Genomic DNA, 27,456 nt, shown 5'->3' with positions numbered 1-27,456 from the left:
ATTTTGATCACATTGATTAGAGAATATTGTCATAGCTCACTTATTCACTATTTTCATTAAAAAGTTAGTTTTAATCCCACATTGACTCGAGAATACTACCATAACTCATTTATTCACTATTTTAATTAAAAATTAATTTTAATCTATTTTCATTAAAAAGTTAGTTTTAATCTCGCACCGACTAGGGAATACTATCATAACTCACTTCAATATTTTCATTAAAAGTTAATTTTAATCCCTTAAAATTAATTTTAATCTCACATTCATTAGAGAACACTCTCATATCTCACATTGACAATTTCCTCACTATTTTTATTAAAAGGTTAATTTAATCTTATATGGACTAGAGAACACTCCCACATCTCACATCTACCTTATAAATAAGTAATGATTTTTTCATTAATTTTCATTAAAATTAATTTTATCCCACATTGACTAGAGAATACTCCAATAATTCGTTTTTCACTATTTTCATTAAAAGTTAATTTCACATTAAGTAGAAAATACTCTCTCACTTCACTATTTTGCATTAAAAATTAATTTTAATCCTTTAAAAAGTTAATTTTTATCCCACATTGACAAGAATACACTCTCGTGCTCAAACTTGCCCTATAAATAAGTGTCAAATTCTTTTCTATTTTTATTAAAAAGTTATTTTTGATCATACACTGTCTACAAAACACTCTCTTATCTATAAAAATGTGTCAATTATTTATTTTAAGTTTCAAATTCTTCATTATTTTCATAAATTCTTTAGGGTTTCTTCCTTTGTGGAAATTAATGAGAGAGAGCTTATAGTTTAAAGTTATTTATATATTGTTGATATGAATGGCGGTGGTTCTAATACAATATTAATACTAAAATTTTGTAAATAAATGGTAATGATTCTAATATAGTGCACTTAGTCGCCAAAAGTCATCAAATGATTATATACAAATATTTTATATTTAAAAATATGAATTAATTAAATATATATATTTTATTTAAACACAATAAATTCATACATCTATATATAAGTACTAAACGCATTAATTGTTTTATAATTTTAATCAATATAACTATATGCACATATCAAATTATTTTAATCAATTAAATAACTTATTATAAAATGTAAAATTTGACAGATATTCATAACTATTAGGATTATAATCAATTTATAGACAGGGTAAAAAATTATTATAAATAAATAGTTTTCAGATACATCATATATAATTGGGTTCCATTTTTGACCAAATCTTATTCCTAGCTTCAGTGTAGAATTCAAGAATCTTAAGGCCTAAGCGGAATCAATTTCAAACTTGAGCCTACCGAAAAACCATTGCTTTGCTAATGCTTGGCTCATCATCCATCTTTATTAAAGGAATAATACAACTTAGACAACTTTTTTTTTTTAACTTAATTCTTGAACTTTTTATTATTATTTTGTATTAGTCTTTAAATTTAACAACTTTTTTTTTTTTTAAATTTTGGTTTCACTTAAAACTTAAGTAATAAGCTAGCACAAGTTTAGAATGCTAAACTGTCAACTTCAATATGGATAAAAAAAAAAAAAAAAGAGGTTACAGAACTAAAATGAAAAAATTGACAAATTAAAGGGTCAATGTTACATTATCCCTATGGAAGAGTTTCCTTGAAAAAGGTCATAAAAGATACAATTTTTATAAATTATGTATGTAAGTTCACATCAACTGTAAAATAAAGCCAGGTTGCCCACGTGCTTACATTTAAACTTCTCTTTTCTTTTATAAATCACATTTTATATATATTAAAATAATATTTAATATATTATCGATGAAAATTTTAAATTATAGAAACAAAATTAAAAATTGTTAAATGTCTCACAAGGTGTAATAAAATATTTTAAATATATATATATATATATATATATGATAATTTCTTAAAATTATTTATGAAATAAAAAATTAATGTATCAAATATCAACCCATATATATTTGGGTTGAAAAAAAGAGAGAACAACATATAATAAATGTCATTAAAAGCCACGATACCGTTGTTTTTTAAAAGGAAAACAAGAATGTGGCTTGATGCAGAAGTTGATTAGTTGTTTTTGGTTTAGTAAATGTTGTTGTGATGGAGGGTCACAACACAACATTCTAGCCTTCTTGGCTATGATGGTGACAATAGACTTAATCCATGGCTGCTCTGCGCATTGAAAAATTCATTATAGTTTCCTAAAATGTTTGAATCACCCATTTGGGAATGTGAAACATTTTTAGTGTGAATTAAAAAAATGTATCTAATAAACACCACATTTTCTGAATGCTTTTATACACAAAATCGATCTTACCCCCAAAACAAAATATTTTCATTTCCATGTTTTCGATTCTTTACTTCCAAATAAACAATATTTCTAATTATAACATAAACATCTAATGGCAATGTTTATTGAATAATTTTTAATAATTCTTTTGCATTTTTAAATTTTTATGAAATGCATATAAATTTCCACACTAACCTGTCACATCAACGCTATTAAAATTTCAACAATTTCCAAATGACTAATTTAATTTAATTTTAAAGATAAATAATCAAAATGAATACAGAAATAAATTTTAGTACATTAGACAGTATTTTAAAATCTTACGGAGTAATAAACTGTAATAACTATTGTTGAAACATTTTTTAGTTTTTAACATTGTTAAGTAATTTTTTGGTTTAATGGTGTAAAAGAAATTTAATTTTTTTAGAAAACAGTAATTAATTTTTTTTACATTTATCTTAGTGCTTGAACTTTCACAAAAGACCCTAAATTTTTTTCAAAAAAAGCATTTAAGCTTCTATTTTTTTTTTGCACTCAATTGGCTACTTGAATCACCTCTAATTTTTTTAGTTAAAGCTACTACATGTGACAACCACAACATGATATGTGACAAAAAAATACTAAAAATTAAAATTAAATAAAAGTCATAAAAATGATTAAATTTTAATAAAATATTTAAATAAAAATTATAAAATTATAAAAATCCTAAAAAATTATAGAAATATAAAAAATTATAAACTTTTATAAAGTCATAAGAAAACTATAAAAAAATGTAAAGAAATATAAAATTGTAAAAAAATTATAAAATTATCGTACTAAAATAAACATTTTATAATTTTTCTATAACTTTAATTGATTTTAATTTTTTATCATTTTTCACCACGTGTCACATTGTGTTGCGACACATGATGGCTTTAATTGAAAAAAAAAACTTGGGGGTTGTTAACTTTAACGGTCAATGATTAAAGGATTTTTCTTTATGCAATTTATAATTTTTATGATTATTATAAAAATTCTAATTTTAATTATTTTAATAATTTTTATTTGTTTTATTTTTATAATATTTTTTGCCACATGTCATGCCATGGTTATGACACGTGATGACTTCAATTGAAAAAATAAAGGGCAGTTAACTGTAACGATCAATTATTAAAGTTAATGATCAAAAAGTTTTTTTTATGCATTTTACAGTTCAAGTACCTAATTGAGTATAAAAAAATCAGGGCTTAGTTTATATTTTTGAAATGTTTGAAGCCCTTTCTTAATATATTTTGAAAGTTCAAGTACCTAATTGAGTGTAAAAGTAAAATAAGGACTTAATTACGTTTAAAAAAATTGAGTAATTTTTATACCTTAAATTAATTTTCTTTCATTTGGTTCTTATCTAAAATGAGCAAATATAGGGTTATATAAAAGGAAACAAAATATATTTCATGGGTTATTTACTTTCTTTCATTGTGTTTATCATGATATTTTATTTATGGATAACTAAAAAAGTGATTAAGGGACTAAGATATACATCAAATCTGAAGAGTATTAGAAGGATTTGATGACACCACACAACTTTATAAGGGCTCCTGAAAAAGGAAAAGGCAGTATTAGATATTGAATGTGAAAGGGTAGGATCATGTCTAATCTAAGTGTTGAAGGTTCACTTGTTTGAATACCCTACTTATTTTGCTTATCTTTATTAACTATATCTTGGATGGTTTGTGCTGATTTGCTTATTGTGCTCTGATTTATTCATGCTTGCTCTTGTAAGTGGGAGTTGTTTTGAACTTATGTATTAAATGTTAGTTTCTTTATACTCAAAATTTTGTATATTGGATCCATTCTTTAGGCAAAGTTCTATAGTTGCAGAGTTGATAAACAGACGTGTAAAAACAATCTCATGCCTCTTTTATTGTCTGTAATTATTGTTCTTAATTGTTTCTCTTCACTGTTACAACATCAATTATTATAGTTCTCTTACTACAAACTTATAAATTCGATATTTTCCTCAATAGTTACACTTAAAATTAATAACTATAAACATCAAATTGAATAAGTATCTCACCATAATAAATTTAAATAGAAAAATATATATAGTCAAAATTTTTGGATATCTTCTTTACTAATAATACGGTTAAAGAGGTGAATGTTTCCATTTGGTAAGTTCTCTTATCAATTCCAATCACATTTGGGAATTGGATTCAAATAAACTTTGATGATTCAATAAAAGAGGATTCTAACTTAGCAATGATTGGAGGAATTCTACGTGACAGATATGGTAGATAGATATTGGGTGCAACCGATTTGTGGGTATTTGTTCAATTTTAGATGCTAAATTGTGATGTATTTTGGAAGGCTTGGCAATTACTATTAATAGGGGAGTACAAGTGTCGAATTCTACTTTAGTTAGAAGAATAATGTACTAATCGATTCAACACATATCCAAAGATGATAACAAAAATATTGATAACCTAGCTAAAATATCTATTCGTAATAATAGTGGTATTCAATTTTTTGAAGCCCCCTCCAAATTAGTTTGGATGTATTTCTAAGTAATGTTGCTGTAATATTTTTCATTCACTAACAAAATACGATTAAAGATGAAAATTAAAAAGGCTAAAATTCATGGCGTAAACGGAAACCCATTTTTGTATAAAATATGTATGTTTCATACGTTTCATATTTTAAAAGAAAATCAGGAAAAATAATTGAAAAAGTTGACATATAATAAATGTTCATTAATATCATTTTACTGGCTTTTGTCTTGTTATTGAGAAAGGGGTAAAAGAAGAATCACTTACATTTATCATTTCACGTTTCGTTCACAATATAATATTAAATATAATGTCAATCAAAAGATTAGGAAAATATTGGAACATGGTAGCTCAATTATTAATGGAAAAAGTTAGTTTTAAGTATACAAACTCAATGCTTATTCATCAAGGCATGGAACACACAATCAAAATACATTAATGCAGCCATGGAAGTGTGGTTGGCATCATAACAAGATGATATCAACATCTTCCCTACAAATATTATGATTGACAACTAAATTTTCTAGTATTTAAATTTAGTGTACTTCATACGAAATTTTCTTTCATTTTTCAATTTCAGGACAAAGAAGATGCATATTTATAAAACATACCCACAAATTATGTAAAGTTTTGGCCTTCTGGGGGGTGCAATATGAAGAGAATATAGAACTTCTGTAGCCGTAATTGCAAAATATGAAATTTGCTCGAAGAGCTTCAAATTTTTATTCTTTTTTACTGAAAAAGGAGCGGAAAGAAAAGAAGAAACATTATCAACGTTCATATTCGGTCCCTCAAGTTGTCTGTCTGCACAGTTTTGAGCGTTTAAGGTTGAGAGCCGAAGTCGCTGCAGAGCTTTGAACACATGTCACCAACCCAACACATTAGACTAGCGATTCTTGCGGACTCGTGTAATAAAAGAGAGAGAAAACAACAAAAACAAAAAAGTTAATGTAAAAGTTTGTTTGTAAGTAGCACCACTTTGTGAAAATCTTTCTTCCCTCTGGGAAAAGAAAATTAGAAGGATAGAGAGAGAAAACAAAAGAAAATGAAAACTTTTCCATATAAAGATATCTTATGTTTCAGATGGCCCTTTTCTGGGTCTTAAAAAGAACAAAAAAAAAAAATATTTTTTGGGGGGTGGGGTCAAAATTATGTTACTAAAGAACAGGGCTTTAATGTTATAGAAACCACTACAAAGTTTCATTTGTTTGCTTTGCTTTCTGTCTATCACATTGTTGTTTGGTTTGGTGTATTTGCTTGTTTTGAGAGTGTTCATGGCTGATATTAATCACCATAAACATGGTACTTTAAGGTATGTATTCGTTTATCTTCATGTTATCTCATTTGGGTTTTTCTTTTTTATTTGATTGGTGGCAGATGAGTTCTTTGTTTTCCACTTCATGTTAAATCATTTGGGTTTTTCTTTTCTTTTTTTCTAAACTTGTTTTCCTTTTCCTGATGTTCACTGAAATCTAGCATCTTGTTTGCGTTTTTGTTCTTCATGTTATTTCATATGGGTAAGTGTTTAGTTTTGTTCAAAGCTTTTTCCTTTTCCTAATGTCCATTAAGGAATGTTATCAAATGAGTTCTTCTTTTTGTTCTCTCTTCATCAAATGTCTTTTCAGTGGTAGCCATTGGTTTGTTCAATTTTGCGTTTCTATTGGTTTTCCTTTGTGCTGTTTATAGAGAAGATTGTTGGTTTTGAGGCTACTTATGTTGTGATTTCTAGTTTCTACACTAATTATTTTGTCACTTGTGGGTTTCAGCTTACCAATTTTGTGGATTTTCTACAAATACCACATATGGTAGACAAGTATTTTTGCTTATTTTCCTTCTTAATGATGTTTCTCTTTGTAGAATGTAATCTTCTTTGTTCTTTCTCTTTTGGATTAAATCTGGTTTAGAGCTACTCTCCTTCGAGCTTTACTAGTTCTCATAGGTATGATGATGGTTTCCATGTTGGCTTGTGTTTTATTTTGTGTCATCCTAAGGAATTAGTTTTCAAAAATTTGGCAAATCTTGCACCACTTATAGTCTATAATTGTCTCCCCCAGAACGAAGTTACTTGTACACATGCTGTAAGAAGTAAAGATTTGATGATTTCTGGTTTTATTTCTTTTTCTGATTATTGATTTTTTATTGTCATTGGTATCTTCCAGTGAGAACTCCGCTGATTCTGGTGACAAGCCGGATAAGAACTCAGAAGATGTGGTTGTTCAAGCAAGACATAAAAGACGAGGGGCTATGATTTCTTCATATGCATCGGCCCAAGGTACTGTGACCTATTTGTTACATGTATCATGTGTGGTGTATGTGTTTCTGTAGTCCATGGTCTTACCACTCTTTTCTTTCTTATTCTGTTGAAGATTTGAGGTCTCCGGATGCGGAAAACGAGAAAAAAGATGGATCATCTCCTAAAGGAGTTATAGAAGCCAGCTTAGAAGGCTTGGAATCCGATATAGCTTCTCCTGAAGACAGCCCCAAGGCAGAAGTTCGATGTACACATGCAGGAGCTCTTTCTAACTGGAGAAAGCTCTTCAAATTATGGAAAAGAAAATCGGAAAAGCCCTTTTCTACCTTCCCACAACTTGTTGTTCCAAGGCTTTCGAGAAAGAACAACAGCAGCAAACAGGAGAATCCTATGCTGAGAAAATTATACAACTTCAAGTCTTCTTTAGAGAACTTCAGCCTATCGCAGCTCCGAGCTGCAACAGACAACTTTAACCGAGGTATGCAATTTCAAGACTTATAAATCTTGCTAAAACTAATTCAATATATGGTCCACTTGAATTCCTCAATTGGGCAGAATCTCTACTTAACCATGAGAAATATGAAGTTATGTAAGGATGCTAAACGATAATATTGTTACAATAAAATATAATGATATTGATTAAGTGATGTAGCCAAAAATAAGGGTTTGATTTCTTGTAGAGAACATTATTGGAAGGGGTGGTTATGCTGAAGTCTACAAGGGTCGGTTGAAGGACGGAAAGCTCATAGCAATAAAGCGGCTGACAAAAGGGGCACCAGATGAGAGGACAGCTGGATTCCTAGCAGAGCTTGGCATTATAGCCCATGTAAACCATCCAAACACTGCCAAGTTGATTGGATGTTGCATTGAGGGAGGAATGCACCTTGTTTTTCAGTTATCTCCATTGGGGAATTTGCGTTCAGCTCTTCATGGTTTGTTCCTAAACTGCATTGTTTTTCTCAGTAGTTATGAGAACTTTTTTATGCTCTTGAGTCTTTAACATTTTCCAGGTTCGAAAGGTACACTCAATTGGAGTAAAAGGTATAAGATTGCTTTGGGTACAGCAGATGGTCTCACATATCTTCACGAGACCTGTGAAAGACGGATTATTCATAGAGATATCAAGGCTGATAATATTCTTCTTACTGAGAACTTTGAGCCTCAGGTACTTTCCAAGTTTTAAAATTCAATGGATACACCACATGAGATGTTTAAACCCAAGGGTTGTGAAAGATTTTGCAAGAATCAGAGTGTAAAGAGCCACTATAGCGCATTTGTATATTTCATGATACAAAGAAATCATGAAACTGAAATACGGAGACAAAAGAAAAAAAGATTGCATTTCTTTGTAGAGTGCTAGAAATAATATTCTGTAAGCTGGGTACTTACAGCTATATATGCTAACTATGTGCTATATTTTTTTCCAACGATCTATGCATACTTCAAGTTTCTGCATCTATTGACTATTCTCATCACTTTTTGTCCATTCTTTTTGTGTGTAACATAATTTACCATTCACCTTGCACATTGAAAGAATTGAAGAAAATAGTATCACTGGCCAGAACTGATATTTCCTTCTGATCTTTAAACATACAGAATGCTCCCCATGCATACTGAGTCCTCATAGTCTTCAAAAGTAGTATTTTAACAAAAACGTAATTTAGATAACATCCCAAACTTAGAAAAATACAATATCTAATGAATGCATAGAATTGAGTTTCATTGCATGCATAGACATAACGGTCACTGGGTTAATTTTTGAGAGCTAGAGCTAAAGTTTTAAGGTCTTTCAACTGCATTATGGAGACAAAAAAGAAAAGGGGATCAGTGTAATTGACAATTGCTATGTGCTATGCTTTATAGTATTTCAAACCTTAAAGCAGCCGAGTTAATCACCTAATACTAGCTCGTATTCCTTTCCCTGGTGGTTGGCCAAATTTGTGTTGCTGTCCTAAATTTCGGTTGTAATACTCGAACACTTATGTTAAGCTTAATAACTACATGAGCCTTATAAGGTATGAACTTTGTGTAAGCCTTAATGGTATAAATTTGGAAACATAAATCGACCCAACGAGAGATGGCTCAAATAACCCTCAAAATGTGGAGGGTATACGGATTGCTTCCTTTATTCTCACTCTGGAGTTGCTTGCAGTTAGGGTGGAAGTCTTAGATCATTATGTGTCATGTTTTAGTTGTGAAAATCAAGCATTCTGTCTCAATATCCTTCCAAGATGTATGTATGTACGAGTGTCGTGTTGTGCTTCATGAGAATTTATTTCACTGTCTTTTCTGTCGGAAAATCGTTTCTGTAATCTCTTTCTAATAGGCGCCTTGCATATATTTTTGTTGACATATTTGGGTGACCTCCACCAATAAGCTATATCTGTCCTGTTTTCTGGAATTTTATGACAATTTTATCAAGTTCCAAATGATCTGTGGACATGAATATCGATCAGCCATTAGCATTTATATTTCACTTCCTTTATCTTGTCCATTTATTGATTACGTCAGCCAATTTGTCTTTCAGATTTGCGATTTCGGCCTTGCCAAGTGGCTACCTAGACAGTGGACTCACTACAACGTTTCAAAGTTTGAAGGCACTTTCGGGTTTGTAAGCCTAAAGTTTCTATATCGAGTTAATAAATACTTTTGTCGTAATGCTCACACATTTATTTCTCGAGATGCAGCTACTTTGCACCCGAATACTTCATGCATGGCATAGTTGATGAGAAAACTGATGTCTATGCATTCGGAGTTCTGCTCTTGGAGCTCATAACAGGAAGGAAAGCTTTAGATGATCAACAGCAAAGTGTCGTAATATGGGTGCAAATCCTCGTACAGAATTTGATCATTCCAACCATATCATAATCGTGTATAGAATCTTTACTTACCCTTTTAATTTTTGTAGGCAAAGCCTCTTCTCGATGAGAACGATATCAAAGAGCTTGTAGATCCTTCCCTGGGTGACAATTATGACGTGGAGGAGGTTGAACGCATGGTTTTGACTGCATCCCTGTGCATTGAACAGTCTCCTCTTCTTCGTCCTCAGATGAGTCAGGTTAGGGTTACATTTAGAAGTGCTTGAATATTTGTTCAAACTGTTCATCAATTAAAAGCGGTAGAAGTTACCAGAAATCTTTATAGCAATAACAAGTGATGCATTTTGTTAATGCATGCTGGAATGAAATCAGAGAAACCAACGAAAGAACATTTGTTTCGTTAGGAAAGCTATTCTGGTGGTTCATTTAGTTCTATACTTGTATTAGCATACAAGGAAACTTGAGTTGGAACTCGGAAGTGCCCGTTACAGTTCCTACCAAGGAAAGTCATCCACCTCCGCTTGCTTGTGGCATCCATTTCATTTGCTGTTCCTCCTAGTTTCTCTGAACCGTCTATGATGAAAATGAAGTAACTATTTTCTTTATGACATCCCTGCCAAAACCGAACAAATATAGCATAAAGAAGTCCTATACCACAAGCAATGACTTGGTTTTAGGGTTTTGTGCTGTCTCTGTCCTTACTTTATTAATGGCAAATGATTATCGAACTTTTCCTTCACCAGTTTTTTTCTCATATTCGAAGACTGGAATCGAAAACGAAAGGTCACTAATCCTCTTATTTAAGGTAGTTTTGGTTAACCAAGTTGTTTTATGATGCAGGTTGTGATACTGCTGAGGGGTGATGATTATGTAGCAGAATGTTCCAACGAATCCCAACATCCATCCCACCAAAGAACATACTCGAACGAGATCCGGGACACACAAGAATACAACTCAACGAAACACATCAACAATATCAATCGACTTCGGGAGATTGCTTTAGGTTCTTAAAAAAACTGCTTATAACTTTGTTTCAAAAAAAAAAAAAAAAACAATTTGGTGCTGTGTTTCATGGCATTTGGAAACATGGGTTGTTCCAAATTTCATGTGAAACAGTACATCAAAAATCAAATTTCCTCCTCTTAGTTTGTAATGTATATATGTAAGGTTTGAACTAAAACTTATAAGGAAGTTGAAACTATATATATATATATATGTTTTTTAAGGTTGTCTTGATCAAGTATACAAAGGATTGCTTTGGTTGCTTAACTAATATTTGTAAGTAATTCAAGCAAGGATTACCCATTAAGATACTTCGATAAGTTCTGGAAGAAAACACCAACAAAGGAGGAGGAAAAAAGGAATTGAAAATGAAATAAATGATGAATTAAGCAAAAACCAATTTGAAAAAATCAAAACTTATCTTGTCTTTATGACTCAAAATAAAAACCATGTGACATAAAATAAAAAAATAAATAAGAAAATGAGAGACGTAAGATGAATGTGTGATGGAGGAAACGAAACTGACACGTCAAGTTAGCATATAATTTGTTTCAGCTTGAACTGTTTTGTCTGGTTTGGCAGTTTAATTTTCTGCCTTGAAATATTTTTGTAAAATTGAAAGTTTACGGTTGACAACTGTGCAAATCTATAAGCCCCCGGGTTTTGTGGTTCGGCATCTCCCTTTAAGATATTCTACGTTCACTGCCGTAACGTAACCGACCTCCCCCCCCCCCCCCGCACCGCACCTTCTATTTTTCTTTATTTTCCCTTTTGCCCCTTGTATTTTCTTTCATTTTTCACTTCTGTCCTTTTCGATTCTGATTTTGTTTTCCTTTTCAAGAAAATGGGGCTTGACCACATTTATTACCAAATAGTTAAGATTAATCTGTAGGTTTTGCCTAATTAAATATTATCATTAAAGATGGAATAATAATCGATACACCCATCAACAAAAGCATTAATTCTAATGATACCAACATTAAGAATTTAAAAAGATTTTAGCATATAATTATGTAAGATTTTAGATTATAAATTTAGATCCTAAATTTAGGTTAATTACGACATTAAATCAATCAAAAAAATCAAATAATTTCCTAATCTTAAAGCATCGGAAGTTGAAAAACAAGTGAAATTAGCAGGTAAGCTGTGTCAACCAAATCCTTTTGACCAAAACAAGGACTCCATTGAACTCTCCAAAAACTTGACAGGACTCGCCTGCAATACTTCCATTCTTGCTTGCACTGCAATTAACATTTAACGAAGAAAGCAAAGAACCGTGTCCTCTCTGCCTTCCTATTCTTCCTCTCTTTGTTAAAAAGGTCAAACCCAACCACCGCGAAAAAAAATTCATTTCCGGTGATCCTCTAAGATTGAAGTGCTGCCGTTTTGTTATTTCCCTCTTATGCTATTGCGGATCACTTTTTTCTTTCCCGGTAACGCCCCGGTGGCCGGAACAAGAAATTGGATTGGTTCTTTACTATGAAGAGCAACAGCAACATCGGAAACAACAACAAAGGCTCCAATAATAGTAACAATAATGGTTTTTTGCCGAATTCTTTGAAATTCATTTCTTCCTGCCTCAAAACAGCCTCTTCAGGTGTACGGTCAGCTACTGCCTCCGTCGCCGCTTCTATTACTGGTGACTCTCAGGAACACCCAAAAGACCAGGTTTCTATTATTATTATTTTTTGTGTTGTTTTTGTGGATTTACTTTTGGAACTACAAGTTTTTTTTTCCCTAATCGTTCGATGGATCAGTGAAAATGAAGAGAAAATTAAATGTAGAGAATTTTTTAAGGTATTCCCTCTTTTTTTAGGAAAAAAAAGAAGAAAAAAGGTAAAGTAAAAATTACTTATTCAACTCAACAGGATTTTAAGTGATTGTTGTAATGTACAGCTAAAAGTTAATTTCTTTATGAATTTTATTCTTGAATTTAATATTTTCTGAAATTTAAATTTGATTCTTGAAAATGATCTTTTATTAATAAGTTAAAGTTGAGATGTATAGGAATATTTCTCTTTTTTCTTAAAAAGAAAAAAAACATATATATATATTGTCGCTTTAGTGGCCATTGAATGGACATTGCATTATCTCTCTGAATCATTTTAATTAAATTAATGAATGGAAAATCAGCTGATTTAGTGTTTTAATTTACATTGATTTGTTTATTGCACTAACCAAACCAATATTTACATGATATTTGTCAGATTGGTTTGTTGGGGAGTTAAGGAAAGTGTTGCTTATTTATAAAGTGGATTTTTTATGGATAAATTAATGCTGTAATAATGTTAATCACTCAGGGCGTAGATTGCATAATTTTGCAATTAAAATAATTGAATCATTTGCTTGATCAATCTTCAGTTATAACTTTGTAAGAAAAGATTAGGTTATATATCTGGAAATGATGACTTTGGAGAGTTTAGTTATTTATGGGAGAACCATATTGATTTTTAGATGTAGTAACACAGAGGCAGTTTATTATAAGATTTTTCTTGTGCCAATGATGTGATTCATTTTTGCTCTTTCTATTACAGGTCGTTATGTTCTATTTGTTCTAATAATGCTCTGATTTGAGTTCCTTTAAGTTCAAAATTGCCAAAATGGAAACTCAACTGCTGAATTCCATTGTATTGTAGCAAGTTGTTTTTCAGTTGCTCACAGTTTTGATGACAATAGCTCATTGTAGGGATGAGGGCACTAGTTTACCCCTTAGCCTAAGAAGGTGGGAGTGAATGTGAGATGCAGATATAGATTTACCTAAGTCGCATTGCTTGACATGGTTTTTTGTTGTGCTCTTCTTTGACAGGTTGTGTAACTTGTATGTGCATTTGCCTTGAAACTTCTTGTTACTCTATCTGCTATCTCATTGGGTTTCTTTTGTAAAACAGGTGCTCTGGGCGTCATTTGACAGACTAGAGCTTAGTTCCTTATATTTTAAGAGGGTCCTCTTACTTGGATACTCCAATGGCTTTCAAGTTCTTGATGTCGAAGATGCCTCTAATGTCAATGAACTTGTTTCAAGGCGTGATGATCCCGTTACATTTTTACAAATGCAGCCACTCCCTGAAATGTCTGAGGGTCATGAAGGATTTAGAGCATCACATCCTTTACTTCTTGTCGTTGCCTGCGATGAGTCAAAGGTCTCAGGTTTGATGCCTTCTGGAAGAGATGGATTGACTAGACATGGTTTTGATGAGCCTCAAAATGGAAATACTCTTCTCTCTCCTACTGCTGTTCGATTCTATTCGCTAAGGTCTCATAATTATGTTCATGTATTGAGATTCCGGTCAACCGTATGTATGGTTAGAAGCAGTCCTCGAATAGTTGCTGTGGGGCTTGCAACACAAGTAAGAATTAGCCTTTTTCCTTCCTCAAACTTAGTTTTAGTAGAACAAGCATTTTAAAATTTGTCATAAACAAGTCCGATAGGTTAAGCAATTTTTATTCCTTGTTTTCATCTGTTATAATGCCCCAGTTCATTAAAAACCTCAAATAATCAGATTAGGTGGTTCCAAGATTGCTTTTACTTTATGAAGATGTTGATCAAGGATAGTTTTTACTGTATAAACATTCATTATATCCTTTTATTTGATCAATTATTTAGTTGGAGCTAAACAATTTAAACCATGCATTCTTTTATTGGTTGACAGATATACTGCTTCGATGCTCTCACTCTTGAAAATAAATTTAGTGTCCTCACCTATCATGTCCCTCAAGCAGGAGGCCAAGGAACGCTTGGGATTAATATTGGATATGGTCCCATGGCAGTGGGTCCCAGGTGGTTAGCTTATGCTTCAAACAATCCATTGCAGTCAAATACAGGTCGACTGAGTCCACAGAACCTGACTCCATCTCCTGGTGTTAGTCCATCAACTTCTCCTAGTAGTGGGAGTCTTGTGGCTCGATATGCTATGGAATCTAGTAAGCAGTTAGCTGCTGGGTTAATCAATCTGGGTGACATGGGCTACAAAACTTTGTCAAAATACTATCAAGATCTTATTCCTGATGGTTCTGGCTCTCCCATGTCTTCAAATTCAGGCCGGAAAGTTGGTCGGGGTGCATTGCATTCTGCAGAGACTGATATTGCTGGGACGGTTAGTACATGATGTATTTGAGAAGCAAACTTTAGTCCTATGTTAGAATGCCTGAAAATAATACATATGATCATTACACATTAATTCCACCCTGATGTGGAAGGTTACAATTCATATCTTTGCCTATATACTTGAGTTTTTATGTCAGATGCATGTTTAAGTTAAATTTATCTGAAGGTATCTGATGAGATCTTAGAAATACTTAATATCAGAGGCATGGGAATTTGATCTGTTAATAATCATCTATGAAAATTTTGAATGTAATTTTAGGGTTTTCTTTATATATGGTCCAATGCAGGTTGTTGTCAAAGATTTTGTTTCCAGAGCTGTTATATCACAGTTCAGGGCTCATACCAGTCCAATTTCTGCTCTATGTTTTGATCCAAGTGGGACTCTTCTAGTTACGGCCTCAATACATGGGAACAATATAAATATTTTTCGGATCATGCCATCCTCAACAAAGAATGGATCTGGCTCTCAAAGCTATGATTGGAGTTCTTCACATGTGCACCTTTACAAGCTCCACCGTGGCATGACATCAGCTGTATTTTCTTGCATTCTCTACTTTTTCATAAAAATTTTATGTTTAATCTATCTATAATTTCTTTTTCCTTTTTTTTTTTGTAGGTGATCCAAGATATTTGCTTTAGTGCTTTCAGTCAGTGGATTGCCATTGTTTCATCTCGGGGTACTTGCCATATTTTTGTTCTTTCCCCGTTTGGTGGTGAGAATGTACTCCAAATTCGGAATTCTCATGTAGATGGGCCTATCTTATCACCAGTTGTATCTTTCCCTTGGTGGTCCACTCCATCATTCCCAATAAACTATCAAACATTCTCTTTGCCAGCACCACCAACTGTTACCCTCTCTGTTGTTAGCAGAATAAAAAATGTTAACTCTGGATGGCTTAATACGGTTGCCAATGCTGCATCATCTGCAGCTGGAAGGACCTCCTTTCCTTCTGGTGCTTTCTCTGCTGTTTTTCATAACTCTTTACATAATGATTTGCACCGAGCTCAAGTAAAAGTTAATGTTTTGGAGCAGCTATTAGTTTACACTCCTTCCGGACATGTTGTCCAACATAAGCTACTGCCTTCATTTGGGGGAGAAGCAGGTGAAAGTGCTTCAAGAATTGGACCAGGTTCATCTTTCCAGCTACAAGAAGAGGAGTTGCGGGTGAAAGTAGAAGCTATGCAAGCCTGGGATGTATGCAGAAGAACAGATTGGCCAGAAAGAGAGGAATGCCTTTCTGGAATGACTCATGGAAGAAAAGAAGCATTAGAGATGACTATGGATGGTTCTGATTCTGAAGATAATTATGCTGGGCAAACGGCTATGTCAAAGGCCCAAGATAGGTCTCACTTGTATCTTTCCAGTGCAGAAGTACAGATAAGCTGTGGAAGGATTCCAATCTGGCAGAATTCTAAGGTTGTTATTTATGATTGGTTTATGATGTAATCTTGCTTGTTTCTGGTTTCACGTATTATAATCTTGCACATTCCCAGTTTTCTTATGTCTCATTTGCATTTTCTTAGGTATCATTTTATACAATGAATCCTGTTGGGTTTGATGATCATAAGTTCACTGTTGATCAGTCTGGTGGAGAAACTGAAATAGAACAGATGCCTGCTCAAGAGGTTGAAATTAGACAGAGGGATCTATTGCCTATTTTTGAGCCTTTTCACAGGATTCAACCTGATTGGAATGACAGGTATTTTCTCAATTCTTTACATTTTGCCCTTTCTGCTTTCTACTATTCTCGTCCTTGTTTTAATCTTGAAAGTCAAAGAAGTAGTTGTAAAAAGGGTTTGGTAGAAAAACAGAGATATTTGGAAGTTTGAGGTCTGGATGGTGTTACAGAATGTTAGGATTTTTCATTTTTTTTTTTTTGGGGGGTGGGTTAGGGTGGTGTTACATGTTGCCAAATTCTATTATTATGGTACCCACCAAATGAATTTTCCTTGAACACATTTCCATTTTTTCCCTGTGCAGGGGCTTAGCTGTAGAAAGTTATCCAGTGTCTTCTTCTCTTGATGCTAAAGCAAGATTCTCTGAAGTCACCGTTATCTCTCACTCTAAGTTGATGTCACCTAGCTCGATTGAAAACTCAGACAGTGGTATGACATTGTTTTAAATTTTAGATATCATTCTATATACTTTTGGATTCATTTAACTCCAGTTGATGCTTGGTGTTTTAACCAGGGTCATTAAGAAATTCTTATCCACCCAGCCTTCAATCTGGGAAGGATAGTAGTGGTATAAAGGGACAGAGTTGTATTTTGGCATCACATATGCTTAATCAGAGCACTCTTAACAAAGATGCTAGTCTTGTGTCTTGTAATCAATCCAATAGTCCATCATCATTAACAAGTGGCTCTATATCTGGTGGAAGAACCATTGCAAAGGAGGTTCAATTTCCAAACAGTGGTGGAAGCAGTGATGTTTCAAACACAAGTTCTAGCCGATCAGATTTGAGTATGAACATGTTAGATGAGGAGCCTGTAAATGAATCACCGGAATTTGAGCATTTTTTTCAAGAAGAGTACTGTAAAGTGTCACCCTTAAGTGCATGTCCTGAGCCAACAGAGGTTGTTACTGATGTTGACAGCAACAGCAGTCCTTGTGAGAGAGAAAAATCAGAGGAAGGTGACAACGATGATATGCTTGGTGGTGTTTTTGCCTTCTCTGAGGAAGGTTAGTATCTAAAAGTGTTAATTAACATACAAACCAACCGGTTTTATAACGTCTGTTAGACTAACTAAAACCGTATTGAAATCATCGTTTTGATCTTGTGGCAGGTTGAGTTGTTTCTTGTGTTCCTTTCAAGGTATGCGCATTATGTTTATATTGTCAACTTCAGGTTCATTTGTTGAAACGCCAGCCTTGTAGGGCGGAGGCCGACAAAACAAAACTAATTGAAAGTGTGGAATGGTGATTTTAAGAAGCTACTGACTGATTGGTTCTAAGTAATTTAAAGATTGGCTCATTGTGCTGCTAGGGCACATCTCTGGATTCTACTCTTCTAATGTACAGGTTGTAAATTGATATTCTGCTGAATGCAAAAGATTTGTGAAGACATGTTCTTTCTGTGCTGTGTAACATTATTCATTCTTCAAAAAAAAAAAAAAAAAGGAAAAAGCAATAAAAAGAAAAAGAAAATTACTTTGCAGTGTGTTCTTTCTGTTATAAACCAGGCATGGCTTCTTCTTTGCCATCGCATGCATTTTGAATGTGTACATGAATGATCCCATAGGGTTTACAGGGTCTGGGCTAACTTGGGTCTTGCCATACAATAAGGGAGTATGGAAATTTGAATCTCTAATTCTTGATTTTGATCACTTGGGCTTCAAAAAGGAAGACAATCAAAGATTATTTGGATAAACTCTTTAAAAAGCATAGGTCAAATGCGCTTGCTATTAGTCCTTGTGTTAGGTGGGAAATTACCAAGAAGAAGGGGATTTGGAATTTTAAAAAAAAAAATTTACTAACTTTTTTAAGAATTGTTTGGAAAATGATAGGATCCAACTATCTACTTCCATTACCTTAAAATATATATTTTTCACTAATTATTTTTCAATTCATTATGAGAATTGTTAAAATGTATAATCTTTATTATTTCTATCTTTTCACAAATGTATAAAGGTATAATCTTTACAATTCTCATATTTTTCACAAAGACTAAGATAAAATATTCTCTTAATTTTTATAGATCAACCAAAACCCTACAACTTTTATTAAAGCTCAACTAGAATTCCTTTTAATCCCCTTAAAGTTTTATATCCAGAAATCCTTAAGTTCACATTTTAATTGTAAAAAGGAAGAGCAAACAAGTATATGACTATGTTTGGAAGTCGGAGCTCTAAATATAATGACAAGAGGATAAAACATTTTATCATAATAGCTTTGAGACTATTTACAAGAGAATGAAAGAAAATGAACAACTTATTATCTAATGTGTAAGGAAGCAAGCAAATATGTAGATTTTACGAAAATTTTGACACAAAAACTTGAATTGACGCACAGGATCAAAAATTTAAAATATTTTATTATTATTTCTATTGAGACTTTTAAACTTCTCTCTTTTTATTTTAAGATTTTATTTATTTAGGCTATTATTATTTACGCGTGAATGGGATGGGGTTAGTGTTAACAGACAGCTTTCTTTTATTTTTAGAGTTTATTTTTTAAAAATATTTGATATATTATTTAAAGGCTTTTAGACTTCACAAATAAAATTAAAAGATTGATATAATAAAATATTTTAAAAAATTATACATAGCCATTTTTAGAGCTGCTGTAAAATATATATATATATATCATTTTTGAAATAAAAAAACACAAATAATGTACCAAATATTTTACCTTTATTATATATATACATATAAAGATAGTAGACAGTAGAGGGGGGGGGGGGGGAGGGGAGGGGAGGGAGGCGTTGAGTGCGCAGACAACGAAAAAAAAAAAAGACAATTGTTTGTTCTCTTAATTTTATTGAAAAATAAAATTCCCTTTCTAATTTCTTTTCTTCTTTTTATTGTTCTTATTTTATGAATTAGTTTGATCTAAATTTATGTAGATTTTTTATCTAGTTTTGAAATTATGACACTATGAAACTGTACATAAAAATCTCTATTTTGGTATTCATTATTTTTCCAATTTAGGAGATAGTCTCAGTCATCTCATAAAATCGTAATAGTATCAAATCAAAAAAACTCGTTGATTTGGTGTTGTGCAGCGTACAATTGGAAGAACTTTTGCAGTTCGTAATTGCCGTGTTCGGCTTACCGAGGAACAAATTGACGTGATTAATTGAGTGAATAGTTGGATCCGTCAAGGGAACTAACGATCGGATTTAAACGACCTGCGCGGTTGAGATCGTTGATTCAAGTCAGGTTTTTCTTGTTTGTAAGGCTACCGAGAAACTAAATTGTGGATGCATGTTTCAGGGTTGTTTGCTAGGCAAGAATTAGTTGTCGAGCGTTCCCACAATTAATTTACACAAGGAAGGATTGGTGGTCTATGGCGTCCTCGACCACTATAACCAACTTATCCTCTATAACCAACTTATCCTCTGGAAGAAAAAATTTATTGTTTAGGATCAATTCGAAGCCGAAACCTAAATCAAGCTTGAAGCTAGAGCGTCATCACATCTATTTATCTAGTTGTAATTTGTTTTTTTATTTTATTTCGTTTTTTATTTTATTTATTTTTGTTACTTTTATTTTTATCAGTTTTAAAACCCTCTTTATTTTTTGCGTAGGTCGACACTCGTCGTGAGCACAACAGCTGTCTACAACGCCTTCTAGTTATAAGAACTGCAATTTTAGATATCTAGTATTGTAGGACCGACCATACTCTTTATATTTAAATTTATATTCTCTTTAGGTGTAAGAATTTTATATTTGGTGGATTTGGTACCCATCAACTTCAATATTGGGCCACCCTTACCCATGCTCATCTGTCCCCCTATTGTATCCAGGAAAATTGTATCATGGTCCGAATTAACTTATAAGTTAAATTTCGTGGCGCTGCATATAGCGACGTTTTTTGCGGCAAGCGCCGCTAAAGGCAAAAAAAAACGCCGCTAAAAGTCTGTTTTCCTGTAGTGTTAGCTCACCACTTCTACCCTTATATGCATATTCTATTGGAGCTAGTCAACTTTCACCACAAAATGATCAAGCCTTTCCTTTATCAAACCAACTCCATCGCGATTGTTAGACCAAGTAAACCAACCTCCTCTGATTTAATATTAGTAAGCTCGGTTTCATCCAATACATCCCTAAACGCCTCCATTTCCACCCTAAGCTTGCATTAGCTCCTTTGCTTTTCACAATCAGCAAGAATCTCATTAAACTCACCACATACAAGCCACAAAAAACTTGACCTCCTACCCAACTCCCTTAATAACTGTCATGTTTCCTTATGTTGCCCTTCTTCCGGATGACCATAGATACCAGTAATGTGTGTTGAAAAAATCTTATTAAGAAAATAGTTATTTGGTTACAATGGAAGTTTAATTTTTTTTTTAAAATCAAGTCAATTGTGATATTTATAGTAATAAACTTAAACTAGAAATGCACCTATGATTTGAGGGAGGAGGACTTAAGTCGATCTTGACTTTCAACCAAATGAGCTTTTGTCTTACACTTGTATCACGAATTACGTTAAGTGTGGGCTCGAGCAACACGAACCAAACATAGAAAAGAAAAGAAAAGAAACAAGTTACTTACTTTCATACGTTCTCTCTATAAACTAATAATCTAACAGCCCGGTTTTAGGTAAATTTGAACAGTGATTTTGAAACCACAAATTCGAGATCGTAAAATTATTTTAATATTATTTTTGGTGGTTATAGCATGTGAATATATGTGTGTGAAAATTTTGTGTACTAATTTTATCGTTTAAATGGTTAATTTGAGAAAAGGACTAAATCGTGTACAATGCAAAAGTTGCATTCTATATGTTAAAAGTGCTAAATTACCATGGCTTAGTAAATGAAAGGTCCTTATGTTGTAATTAGACCATGATTAGTGGAATTTGACATAAATGGGCATATATTAGGTGATTTCATAATGTTTTCATTAAGGGTAAAATTGGTATTTGATTATTAAGTTAACATTAGTTAAAACAAAACAAAATGTTCATTAATTCATGCATTCATCAACCGAAAATATCAAAGAAAAAGAAGAACATTTAGGGCTTGTATATTTGGCACCTTTAATCCTTGATTAAGGTATGTTCTTTGCTCGATTTTTGACGATTTTTACGTTTTTGTGATGGTTACTTTGTGTTCTAGCTAGCCCATGTCTCAATTTTTGAAAGTGTTGATGATTTTGGAAGTTTCCATTGATGAATTCATGTGTTTTATGATGTTTAATGATGAATTATAAAAGCTTAGTGCTTGATATACATGTTTAGTAAAGTGATTTTGAGTAAAAAATGCATATTAGGGATTAAATTTAGAAAAGTGTAAATTGAGGGGTTAAATTGTGAAATAAATGAAATTTTTGGGCTGCCAGGGACTTACATGAAATTTGGCTAGGCTTGGGTGTAACGAAATTTTGTGTATTTTGTGTTTTTGTGAAATAGAGACTAAATTGAATAAATGTGAAACTTTAGGGGCTAAAGTGCAAAAATGCCCAAATATGTGTTTGTGGATTAAATTGAATGAATTGGTGATTAAATGAGTTAATTTTGAATATATATAGATCAAGAAAGAAAGAACTCGAATTTAGATCGGGGAAAATCGAAGGTTTTCGAGTAATCGATCCGATTTGTCAATTCCGAGTACGAGGTAAGTTCATACGTGATAGACATTGTTACAATTATGTTTTTAATGCTTTAATATTTCATAAATTATATAAATGCGACTACAATTGCATACGACGACAAATTGACTATGTTTAGCACTTAGTGTGCGAATTGGAATAGCTTTGGTTTTGTATGGCACTAAGTGTATGATACCGAGATACCTTCAGTTTAATATGATGGCACTAAGTGTGCGATATCGTTATAGCTTCAGCTAAACAATTATGCACTAAGTGTGCGAGTTCTTAAAGCATTGAAGATTTCCAAACGATTTAATGTATTGAACAAAGAGATGAGAATGAAATACATAAATATGGGAAAGTACAGGTACGTACGATACCTATGTTGATAAAGGGATGAGAAGGATGGACGTGAAAGCGGATCGTAAAGTTTGTCAAAGTTGAGGATTTGACTTAGGGCTCTAGACGTTCGAAAAGAAACTTAGATTTTTGACACAACCTGAAACGAAATTAAATCCAAATTAGATAAAACAATTAAAACAAATAACTAAAATAAAATAATAAATCAAAGATTAAGGAAGCGAATAAAGAAGATAAATGGAAAGATAGAATGTAACATGTAGAAGTCCTAAGAAGCCTTGGAAACACGAAAAATCCACAACCCCCTTCAAGTGGCTCTAATTTCCCCTCCAAGATAAAAACCTTGGTAAGAAAAAGTTTGAAGATGAACCCCACAATCTAAAAAGATTGTTAAAACTCATCTAAAAGAAACTCAATTGAAATTCTTGAAAAGAAAAACTCAGAGTGAATTTATTAACTCAAAAGAAAAATATAATAAAAATAAATTGTATCAATTGTGTACAATACAAAGGCCTATAAATAGGCTAGCTAAATAAATCTAAATAAAACTCCTTAGCATACTAGAATTCTAATTTAATCTAAACAAGAAGTAGTTTTAAACTAAACTTTCTCGTTAACATAAAATTCCTAAATAACTTAAAATACTTAATAATTATCAAAATTAAGAATAAAACAATAATAAAATAACAAAAGCTGATAAATAAAATATTGGGCTCATATATAATAAAAATTAAGCCTAAAACCCAAACCTAATATGATTTAAACTCGAATTAAAAGCCCGAAACTCGTAATTCCCGTCATAATCCAGTTCAGAAATTCTACTCGCGCAATCTTCACTAAAATGGTTATAACTTGAGCTCTCGAACTCAAAATCAAGTGATTAAAAATGTGTTTCGAAGCTAAGAGATATATCTTCAAATTATATGAAAACATCTCAACCCATAAATACCAGGATCCCATAAAAAAGTTGTCGCAATTCTGCTGATTTCCCAAGCCTGAAAATTGGCAATTTTGATTATTGGAATCTAATAAATTTCACCCCATTTGTGCATGTATCATATCTGGTAGATGATACTATGTGTATGAAGCTTGATGAATTTGTATATTATGAATTGTTGAGTATCTTTGGTACGAACTTACTAAGCTATGAAGCTTAATGTGTGTTATTTGTTTGTGTCTTGTAGATTATCGAAACTAGCTCGGACTAGAGGATCATCGGGAACACGTCATCACACTATCGATCATTTCGTTAGTATTTTTGGAAGCTTTGTATATATGGTATATGGCATGTATAGGCTAGCGTCATTTTAGTATGATTTGAGTTGTGATTTTAACCATGAGATTTGGCTTGAGAATGTTGGTATATGACCATTTAAGTTGGCTTGAATTATATGTTGATAAGTGAAATGTATGTGATGTATATAATGCCTTATATGTTGGCTTGTTTGGTATAGTTATATGGTTGTTATTCTAATTAGTTGTAAATGGGAGTATTAAGGTTGGAATAATGATATGTTGTGACTTGATTATGTGATATTGAAATGGTAAGTCTTGTGGATTGAAATAGGTGATAAGATAATGATAAAGAAATGCATATAAAGTTATGCAAGTTTGATGGTTTTGGCATGATTGTGGTTGAGAATTTAAGTAGTGAAATGGTTGATTTGAAAATGACATGAATTATATGTGATTTGGTATGTTTTGGCTGCCTATATATGTAATGAAATGATACCATTTTGATGGTTAGGTGAACATGAGAAAAGGGTGGCAAATTGGCCTTGCAAATGACTTATTTTTGTCCACACGGGCGTGTATCTCAGCCATTGCGATACACGGTCATGTTACCCGGCCGTGTGTCCCCTAGGGTACCCTTCAAATTAAAGTCAATATACCCTACAATTTTGACACGGCCTAGACATATGTGCGTGTCTATTGGCCGTGTGTGGCACACGGGCTGACACATAGGCGTGTGGTCGGTTGTGTGACCCAAGTTAGTAACCTCCTTAATTTTCACACAGCTTGGCACACGGCCACGTAACACCCTTTACCCGTACTCAAGACCGGGACAAGGTACAAAGCGTTACCAGATATTTACTCAGCCAATCACGTAAAATCGGGCGGTAAATTTTTGTTTTAAAAACAAAAACCATTAATCAGAATCACATTGTCCCTATCATGGGCCTACGAGACCCAAAACATACAATAAGAATGGGTCAAGACTAAATTGGGAGCTTCAGAAGATTTTAGTAAAATTCCTAGAGTTATGCCTCACACGCCCGTGTGGAGGCAAAGCACACACTCGTGTGGTTGGGACACGCCCGTGTCTGTAACGACCCAAATTTTAAGGTCATCGAAAAATTGAATTTTTGGGTTATAATTTCCGTAAAATAAATTAGTAAATATTTATTAGAAATATTTACGAAGCTAGTAGTGAGGTTAATTAGATTTTAATTAAGTAAATTTAGCTTAATTAAGGCTAATTCAGTGAAAGGACTAGATTGAATTAGTGTAAAAAGTTTAATTGTAGAATAGAGAAAATTCAAGGGATTAAATTAGCAATTAAGCCATAAGGTGACAAATGTATGGTAAAAATAAATAAAATGTGTAAAATATAAATGGTACACATGTAATAAACATGTGTATTTTCTTATATTATAAGAAAATAATAATAATGATTAAAGAATATTATAATAATATAATACAATAAAGTAATTAAATAAAATAAAAGAAAGAATGAAAAACGAAACAGAGCATGGAAAGAAAGAAAGAAAATGAAAATGAAAATTTAAGGTTTTGGAGTTCCAAGCTTGATTGGTAAGTCAATTTGATCCCTTTTCTTGTAATTTTGATGTCTATGGAATCCTAGGAAAGAATATTACTTGAGTTATGTTGGAATTTAGAAAGTTATTGAATTTTTAGATGTTGATTAATTTGAATAAATGGAAGAATTAAGTGTTAATTTGATGAAAATTCAAGTTAGAAGTGGGAGAAGGATTAAATTGTGAAAGAAAATATAGGTCTTGCAATAATAGGGATTGAATTGAGAAGATGTTATAATTAGTGTTTTATGCTGAAATTTAAGAGTTGGGATAGCTTAAAATGATAATTGAATGAAAATATAGGGTTTATTTTGAAGAAAAAGAATTGTTATGGTGGAAGGACTGAATTGGAATTTTAGTTAAAGTTACATGGAAATTAAAGAATGTGTTGTTAAATAATATATATTGATAATTTTAAATGTTAAATTTTATGTAGCCAATGTAGCACCGGAAACATCATCGAAAAAGGGAAATGAGAAAGTGTATAAGGATATCGAGTAAATTCAAGAAATTCGGTTTGTATTTCTATAAACTATGCTTAATGTTTTAATACAATGTAATTGTTTTTTTTATAGTTAGAATGTATATGAATAATATGATGAAAACTGTTACTACTATTGTATTGTAATTGAATTACATGTGAATTATTATGGAAAAATATTGAAATGAAGTAAAATTAAATTAAGAATGGAAATTTGAAAATTGGAAGTTGACTGAAAACCCTATTAACAATGTCAGGCTATTCAGATATAGTTGGCATGCCATAGGATCAGTGGAGTTAGGGATATTCCGACTCTGTGTCGATGAGACACTTTATGTGTCGCTCGACTGTGACTGTTCCGGATTCGTTCCGAAGAGGTACTCTGTACCTAACTATGACTATGACTGTTTCGGATCTGTTCTGAAAAGGTGCTATGTTTACCATGACTGATACTGTTACCCTTATGGTGTATTCCAGCTTCAGCCGATGAAACACTGTATTATATCCCTGGTGTGTGGGTTGGATTTGGATCTGCGTATCCGTTCATGTCCGAGTTATGTTAATAGGGGTAATTGAAAGTACTAAAGACAAAGACTAACTGCTATTGATTATGTGACTGTGACGGTTATACAAGTATTGAAAGATATTGAATGATATGAAAAGTATAAAAAGAATTGCTTAAATACATTTAAGAGTTATAAGTTAAAGGTATGTGATGAAGCTAATAAGATTATGAAGTAAAAAGTTATGTTACAAAGTATATACATAGCTTATTATTGTTTTAAGTATTAGTTTATAGAAATACCACTGAATGCATACTCGATTATACGGTTTATTTCGTCTTGCAGAGCTAGGTACTGAAAAGAAAGCTAAGGACTCAGCATCCAAGCCAATCCCAGACTCAAAGTGGTGAATACTTTTCTTTTGGTAAAATGGCATGTACCTAGGTTGTTAAGGTGTTATTTTGTATATGATATTGTATAAACATAAAAGTTATTAAAGCATGGTATGAAATATGCATATTTTGGAAGTTAAACTTACATGAGTTTGACTAGTATGTTAATGTTGTACAATTTTGTTATGAACTGTGGTACATAATTCTTAAGAGGTATTTAAGTGAATGAATAAATATTTGCTAAGTTTGAATGGAATAATGAATGATATTTGATTTAAGAACTATTAGCATATGTTTGGGCATGAAATATATGTGTTTAGCATGTGAAAATAGCTTAGAAATGGTCAAAAATCATGTTTTCACACGGCCAAGTCACATGGGCGTGTGCCTAGGCTGTGACAGCCCTAATTTGACCCTAGTCGGGAAGTGGTTTCGGGACCACTAAACCAAGTCGTGAAAATAATTGAATGTTAAATTTCGTGCTTAATTTGTGTGAAAATGCATATGTGAATTTGCGGTGCTTTGATTGAAATTTATTGAAAGGGACTTGTGTGAGAATTTTGAAAATGTGCTAGGTATTTATGTGATGGCTTATTACTATATGGTTTAAAAATCATAAGGATGTGCATGCCAAATTGCCATTTTTTTTATAGTGGCCGTC

General features: G+C 32.3%; 2 protein-coding genes across 3 annotated transcripts; both read left to right on the top strand.

The window, feature by feature from the left end:
- Positions 1 to 5,400: 5,400 nt before the first annotated feature.
- On the top strand, positions 5,401 to 11,145 carry LOC108470937 (receptor-like cytosolic serine/threonine-protein kinase RBK2). Of its 2 annotated transcripts, none has more exons than XM_017772468.2 (9): positions 5,401 to 5,770; positions 6,966 to 7,078; positions 7,173 to 7,535; positions 7,738 to 7,989; positions 8,068 to 8,222; positions 9,585 to 9,664; positions 9,745 to 9,880; positions 9,966 to 10,115; positions 10,717 to 11,145. In XM_017772468.2, the coding sequence occupies exons 2-9, from the start codon at positions 7,051 to 7,053 to the stop codon at positions 10,885 to 10,887; spliced, it is 1,335 nt and encodes a 444-aa protein (XP_017627957.1). In that variant the 5' UTR covers positions 5,401 to 5,770; positions 6,966 to 7,050; the 3' UTR covers positions 10,888 to 11,145. The 2 variants fall into 2 exon arrangements, with proteins under 2 accessions (XP_017627957.1, XP_017627956.1); XM_017772467.2 differs by having other exon boundaries at positions 5,401 to 6,118.
- A 730-nt stretch (positions 11,146 to 11,875) lies between these two features.
- On the top strand, positions 11,876 to 18,046 carry LOC108470444 (autophagy-related protein 18h-like). The gene is made up of 9 exons (XM_017771756.2): positions 11,876 to 12,546; positions 13,767 to 14,225; positions 14,529 to 14,972; positions 15,271 to 15,516; positions 15,600 to 16,400; positions 16,508 to 16,683; positions 16,965 to 17,089; positions 17,175 to 17,666; positions 17,771 to 18,046. The coding sequence occupies exons 1-9, from the start codon at positions 12,358 to 12,360 to the stop codon at positions 17,773 to 17,775; spliced, it is 2,937 nt and encodes a 978-aa protein (XP_017627245.1). The 5' UTR covers positions 11,876 to 12,357; the 3' UTR covers positions 17,776 to 18,046.
- Positions 18,047 to 27,456: the final 9,410 nt, after the last annotated feature.

Source organism: Gossypium arboreum, chromosome 11, assembly GCF_025698485.1.
Source record: "Gossypium arboreum isolate Shixiya-1 chromosome 11, ASM2569848v2, whole genome shotgun sequence".
NCBI lineage: Eukaryota > Viridiplantae > Streptophyta > Magnoliopsida > Malvales > Malvaceae > Gossypium > Gossypium arboreum.
Note: the sequence above shows the minus strand (reverse complement) of the source record. Positions and strands in the feature narration are given on the sequence as shown.